Consider the following 7,128-nt stretch of genomic DNA (forward strand, 5'->3'; position numbering starts at 1 on the left):
TTGTACTATAGGAGATCACCAAGTGTGCTCCACCTGCTGATAGGCATTCAGTCCATGGGAGCAGATGAGCTAGTCCAGAGTAAACCCCAGAAATGCTTAGTTTGTGTGCACCCTGGGGTGCCAGCAGCAGCTGTCTCATTCAAGCTCACTCCTGGATTTGTTCCTGTTGGTCTAAATTACTGGAATAACACAGATAAAACCTCTAAGAACTGAGCTTGCATTTCAAAGTTCACATTCCTTTAGATACATGTGGACTAAAAGCACACCTCTGCAGTAATTCTTAGCTTTGTATGTCAAGGTAATGAAATGGAGAGCTTTTTCCCATTAAGTACTATTAATGGAGTACTGTCACCTTGAAATCATTATCTTCTAGAAATCAGCGATTAATATGCAAAGAGGCTTTTCCTAACTTGCAGCAAGTTACTAACTCTCTGAGTTAGTAACTATTGGAGTAATGTCCCCAGTGTATGGAATGCTCAGCTGGTGAGAGATTTATTAGGTTTCCATTGCATCAAGCTCTTCTACTGGAAAACAGTGAAATAGTGGAAGAAAGTCTGCAGACTTCAGCATTCAGCATAGATTGATTTCAACTGCTAGCATTTTGGCTTTTTTTTTGAGTAGCATTGGCATTTGCCAAAAGTTTTTCTTGGTCTAAAAGCTGTGCAGTGAGTTAGAATTTTGTTTTTTAAACTCAGTCTTAGTAACCAAAATCCTAAGTTTGTAGGCATGTTTATGTGCCCTGATTGCATTGTGTAGATCCATAGAAAAACATTTTTAGATGTGGATGTGTCCCTCTGAAAATTTAGCACTGCCATAGTTTTCTGATCTAAAGAAGAGTGGACTTCTTAACATCGTGCATTTGGAAAGGGAAGATGGCTGGAGATATGGCAGTTAGCCTTTCCTGAGACTCTGAATAAAGTTCTTTTGCAAAGTCATTTGGAGGGCTTGATTTGGTTCATTTGCAACTTCCTGTCTGCTTCAGAACCATCCCTTAGGAATTCTGCAGTCTGGAAAGCTGATGGGAATGGAAAGAAAGAATGCAGATTAAAATTGTAGAATACCTGGGACGAGGGAGGGAAGGGAAGCTGAGGCAGAGGAAGTCAATAGCTGTTCCAAACAACTTCTAATTATTTCTTCTAAATTAGTATTTTGAATTTATTTCACTTATAGTGGAAAGAAAGCTGATTAATTTTTAGGATGGAAATAATGATACAGTAGAATCTGTTTTCCAGCAAATTACAGACAGTATAACGTCTGATAGGTTACATTAAGTAATTCATAGTAGTCTGAAGTAGGAGGACAAAACAACTTTTTTAGTCCAGCAAACAAGTTAACGTGAGGCAGTGCCCATTCATTTGGGGAACATAGGTTCTCAAACAAATTTTTTCTGTAGTGACTTTGCCTCAGCTGTTCTTCAAGTCATCGGGCAGATGCGTGGTAGGATGTCCAGTTCAGACTGCCGTGCAAGCTGCTGAAGTGAACTGATAGTGCAGAGATTTTGAGATGATACAATCTCTTTCTGGCCCCGTTTGTTTTTGTATTTAATGTCACTTGCATCAGTATCGCTGATGATTGCCCAGAGCTGCTTGGTAAAGAAGGCAAACACTGGCATGCAAATAATCCTATATATTTTCATCTCCTAGTTGAATCTCTAGGGTGCTACATGCTTCTTGGAGCTGAACAATAAATTGAGGTAGACAAGCTGTATTTCTGGGTACTCCAGCTACACTGATACTGAATATAGATGCTGTTCATTAGTCAAAATTGACCTGCTGTGTAGGTCTTTATAGTTCTTACCCAGGGAAACTTCAGATAGTGCTAGAAGTGTACTATAATTTTAATCATGATACAGTACTTTTTTTTTTTAAAAAAAAACCCCCAAGATTACACTGTTTAACTGGCAAGTGATTTTTGTCTTGCACCTGACAGTAATACAGGATTTCAGAGTAGAATATTAATACAGATGGTTGTGGCCTGTAAGATCTATTGCTGAGCTAAACCACTACTGTTCTTATTAAGGAACATATAATTCAAAGTGAGGTCAAATATTGAATTAATCGGACAGATCAGTTGAAAGGGCAGGATTGCAGTATATAGTACATAATGAAAAGATATGGTGTTGCTGTAGAGTACCTCATCCATGGCAAAAACATCCTTACAAAAGCTTAAGGTTAGATCACTTTATCTGTGTGTCGCAGCTCTGTAATTCTTCATATGCTACGGCATTTTTTGAGAGCTCTTCAGATTGTCATTCAAATGTAGAACTTCAGCCTTTCCTGTGTTGTAGGAGGTAATAGTATTCTACTGAAAATAGCTGCTCAGAGCACAAAATTTTGACATGCCTTTCATATACAGGGGTCAGAAGTGTTTGAAGGTGAAATGGCAGCTTGTATTTTCTCTTGGTGCTTAGGTGCGCATGAACTTGAACAGATGCAGTTGATTCTAGAATCAATTCCTGTTGTACATGAGGAGGACCGTCAGGAGCTTCTCAATGTAATTCCAGTTTACATTAGAAACGATATGACTGAGCCACACAAACCTTTAACTCAGTTGCTTCCAGGCATCAGTCCTGAAGGTAAGTAATTCAGAAAAAATACTTCCTGTATTTCAAAATCATAAAACAGTGAACAACTTTACAGTGCCTGTGTGTGATTGTTAAAAGCAAGTTTCAGTTAGAAGAATCTGTGCGTTCTCTGAAGAAGGCTTGTCTTCTGCTGTAATAAGCAAAATTTTGCTTACATGATAGATACTTGGTCATCTTTGGAGTAGAATTGTGCATCTCTACTGGACCTGTTTGCACTGGAATTGCTCTATTTCAAGACACTGGCCTTCTAAATGTAAGGGAACATTGGAATGGAGGCAGTATGAAACAACTATCTTTCAAATCTTTTTAAAAGAGTCCCCCAACCAAACTGACAGCAATGTTTCCTGAGAGCTGTTGGTGGATACTAATTCAGCTTGAAGCATTCTGTGTCTTAGTAATTTTTCCTGCTTTAAGTTAAGTTATTGTTGATCTTAGATGTGACCTCTGCTCTTCTAGCTTTCCTATGGCTACAGAATGCATATTAGGCAGTATGCTCTCAGTAACTGATACTTCACACATGCCTACTTCTAAGCAAATGCATACCTGTAGAGCAAAGCACTGCACCTTAATCTTAGATTCTAGGTGTCTGAAATGTCGTTTTTCTCCTATTTAATGATAACTTTTTCTCTGCAGCACTGGACTTTCTGGAGCAAATTTTGACATTTAGTCCCATGGATCGATTGACAGCAGAAGAAGCTTTGTCCCATCCTTATATGAGCATTTATTCTTTTCCAACGGATGAGCCTATTTCAAGTCATCCTTTTCACATTGAAGATGAGGTTGATGATATTCTGCTGATGGATGAAAGTCACAGCCATATTTATAATTGGGAAAGGTAAATTTATCACTTACTGTGGCATATAACATAGCTGAATGGTTGTGTGGTTGAAGTAATATTGCTTCATGGGCACCGTTTCCTTTTCTGTTTGTTTCTTTTTCTTAAGTTGACCCAAGAATAAACTTTTCCCTTATAGGCAGTGCATTGTCATTGGGTTGATAATTCATTAGACTGACTTAGATATGCTGATGCATTCCTGAGATGTACTCAGGACTCTAGAATCTAAAGTTAATCTCCCCATTACTTTTTTTTTTCCCCTAAAAAATATTTCTCTAAAATGAACTTGCAATGCAGAGAGTTTTAAGTATGATTGTCTTGACCAATGCTTAGCACACATAAGAGTAGAGATTTACAGTAGTCATTTAAAAGCAATTAAACACACTTTAAGGAAGAGTTCTGTAAATGGAGTGAGCTATTGTATGTAATTCTGGACTTAAATCTTTCAGGTGTGCATATGAGGATTGCTTTATGTCAGATCAAATTAAAAACCTGGAAGAGGTACCCAATTGGATTGAGGAAAAACTTTATCTGTGTTGAATTGTCATTATTCTGTAAGGGAATTTCTAAACTTAACTGTCTCTGTCTTGGGAGCTAGTAGACTGTTTTTTAGCTGCTAACACTTAGGAAATTGTTTTACAGATACCATGAAAGTCAGTTTTCAGACCATGACTGGCCTATTCATAATAACTATGAAGCTGATGAAGTTCAGCGTGATCCAAGGGCTCTTTCTGATGTTACTGATGAGGAAGAAGTGCAAGTAGATCCTCGCAAATATTTGGATGGAGATCGTGAAAAGTATCTGGAGGATCCTGCCTTTGACACCCACTTCTCTACTGAGCCTTGCTGGCAGTATTCAGATCACCATGAAAACAAGTACTGTGATCTGGAATGTAGTCACACTTGTAATTACAAAATGAGGTCATCTTCATACCTAGATAATTTAGTTTGGCGAGACAGCGAAGTTAACCATTACTATGAGCCCAAGCTTATTATAGATCTTTCAAACTGGAAGGAACAGAGCAAAGAAAAGTCAGATAAGAAAGGCAAGTCTAAATGTGAAAAGAATGGGTTGGTGAAAGCTCAGATAGCGCTTGAGGAAGCATCACAGCAACTTGTTGAAAAAGAAAGGGAGAAGAATCAAGGATTTGACTTTGATTCATTTATAGCAGAAACGATTCAGCTTAGTTTACAACACGAGTCTACTGATGTTGATAAATTAAATGACTTGAATAGCTCAGTGTCTCAAATAGAGTTGAAAGGATTAATATCAAAGTCAGTAAGCAGAGAGAAGCAGGAGAAAGGAATGGCTAATTTGGCACAGTTAGAAGCTCTGTACCAAACTTCTTGGGACAGTCAGTTTGTAAGTAGTGGGGAGGAGTGCTTCCTCATAGACCAGTTTTGTTGCGAAGTAAGGAAAGATGAACAAGCTGAAAAAGAAAATACTTACACCAGTTATTTGGACAAATTTTTTAGTAAAAAAGAAGATGCTGAAATGCTAGAACCTGAGCCAGTAGAAGAGGGGAAGCTTGGGGAGAAGGAAAGAGAAGAGAGCTTTCTCAGTAACAGTGGTGAACTCCTCTTCAACAAGCAGCTTGAGGCTATAGGTATTCCTCAGTTTCACAGCCCTGTTGGTTCGCCACTGAAATCAATACAGGCCACGTTAACGCCTTCTGCTATGAAATCATCTCCCCAAATTCCCCACAAAACGTACAGCAGCATTCTGAAACATCTAAATTAAAACACTCAGCAGACATTTCTTTTATATTCATGGGATGTGTTTTGTCTTTTTTTATTACTAGTGTAAGTAATTTTTTTACTTGAATCAGACAGTGTAATTTTGGTATGGATTTCATTAGTTTTCTGTTTACCATTGTTTTTACAATCCAGAATTACTTTCTATACATGAGTTAGTTTTGTTTTTAAACTGGCATGTCATTTGCACACAAAATTAAAGAATAGAGCAAAATAATGCAAAATGCAGAAGGTAACAAAAAATGCACTAAACCAAGTAAAAAACATTCTCTCAGTAAAATAGTGTCCATGTTTTGCAGAAAAAGAACCTTGCCTTGAAATTTACACAGTGAGACTGTACATAATTGCATGAAAATATCTATTTTTCCCAAAACATTTTTTGATTCATGCATATTTTAGTTTTTCATACTGTACACATTTCTTAGACACATGATACCAGCAGCAACTGAAATGAATGCAGAATTTGGTACGCATGTGTTATCTACCTCAAGGTAACAGCAGTATGTGGCAAAACATTAACCACCCATAGTGCTTCTCATTATGCACTTCTATTTAGCCAGCATTATTGTAGTAGCTATTCTTATTGAAAATCATTCAATATTTATAAATGTTCTGGTATGCATTCTTTATAGTGAAGTGTTAATATGCAGCACTTTTATTTATTTTAGCAAATAAGTATATTTCTGTAATTATAGAAAGTCAACTTAATTTTTGAGTTACTTTTCAGATAAAAGTTTTTGTTTAGCACTATGGTTTTATTGCCTACATAGCTGGATATATATTAACATCGGCTTGTTCTGAGGCTATCAAATACATTTTTTTTATTTTTTAGTTTTCATTTCAAGTAAAGCACTCACTGTGTATAGGAATTTGTAATTGGAGGTGCTTGATCTCTACAAAAGAAATTAGGAATTGCTTTATTATCAAATGCTCCTAGAAGTCTTAATTGTGTTCATTTTTAAAAAATTTTGTAATGTTAGTTGTGTGCATGGAAATAATTAAGGTACAACATTACTGTAGGTTAAAGTTCTATATGGTGAGACATTTTGTTTTTACTGTATGTTTTTACTGAATGATTCCTGTCCCACTCCTAACCCCCCCCAAAAGCAAGCATGAATAAAATTAGGTTAAATATAGCATGTAGCATCTCGGTCTTCTGAAAATTTGTTTTACCTTCTGATTTTTTGAAATACTGGATGTATCATTGGCTCCCCTGTTTAAAACGAAAAACAAATAAAAACATGGCCAGCAAAAATGACTGTTGGTTTTTGATTCTCTGTACAGTGAAAGATAAAGAGCTGCTACTGTAATGCAGCTGGCTGTATTGTGAAGGCAGGCCATGTTTGCCTGCACTCGCTAAGACAGGGTGCTCAAGGAAGCATGAGAAATTGTCTTGCAGTCTACTCTAGAAGTGCCGCTCCTGGGGATGCAGCACCCTGGAAGGAGACTCCAGAAGTATACCTCTGTCCCAGTGCCTACGACCTGTATTGAAGAAAACCCTGTGTAATGGTATGGCTACGAACACGTAAGTGTATGGTGGTGTCAGTAACCTTTTTTGTTGAAAATATGGTTGACTTCCGGAGTATAAGTAAGCATTAGTGTTTTATCAACTAAAGTGGAAAACCTGCTGCCAGTGTGTGTGTGCACCTTCATATCGCTGGCAACCTGGAGTGAAGGTAATCATGCAGGTCCCTCAGCCAAGAGCCTGTCTGGAGCACTTTGACAAGGAGAGTTCAGGAGCAGGACCAGTAACTCCTATGGGATGTTTCAAAACGTGCAGATCAGGTCTCTTGCAGCAAGCCCTTAGAACTGTATGTACTTCCAGTTCCTCCTGTCAGAACCATTCCTGTGGGAGCTAATTAGCTGTACAGGAAAGTGACATCTTTTGGCAAACTCCTACAACTTTTTCCGTGGCAGTGTCTTAGTTCCTCCAAATTTTTTCATCCCTCCTCCC

General features: G+C 37.7%; 1 protein-coding gene across 1 annotated transcript in view; it reads left to right on the forward strand.

Annotated features, from left to right (window-relative positions):
* MAPK6 (mitogen-activated protein kinase 6) overlaps positions 1-6,429 on the forward strand; it is a 9,272-nt gene extending 2,843 nt beyond the window's left edge. Inside the window, exons 3-5 of the mRNA XM_009701713.1 lie at positions 2,411-2,575; positions 3,218-3,419; positions 4,062-6,429. Of these exons, the coding sequence (XP_009700015.1) occupies positions 2,411-2,575; positions 3,218-3,419; positions 4,062-5,160 (1,466 nt within the window). The 3' untranslated portion in view covers positions 5,161-6,429. The remainder of the gene's footprint in view (positions 1-2,410; positions 2,576-3,217; positions 3,420-4,061) is intronic.
* The last annotated feature ends 699 nt before the right edge of the window (positions 6,430-7,128 follow it).

Source organism: Cariama cristata, unplaced genomic scaffold, assembly GCF_000690535.1.
Source record: "Cariama cristata isolate BGI_N322 unplaced genomic scaffold, ASM69053v1 scaffold25996, whole genome shotgun sequence".
Classification (NCBI taxonomy): domain Eukaryota; kingdom Metazoa; phylum Chordata; class Aves; order Cariamiformes; family Cariamidae; genus Cariama; species Cariama cristata.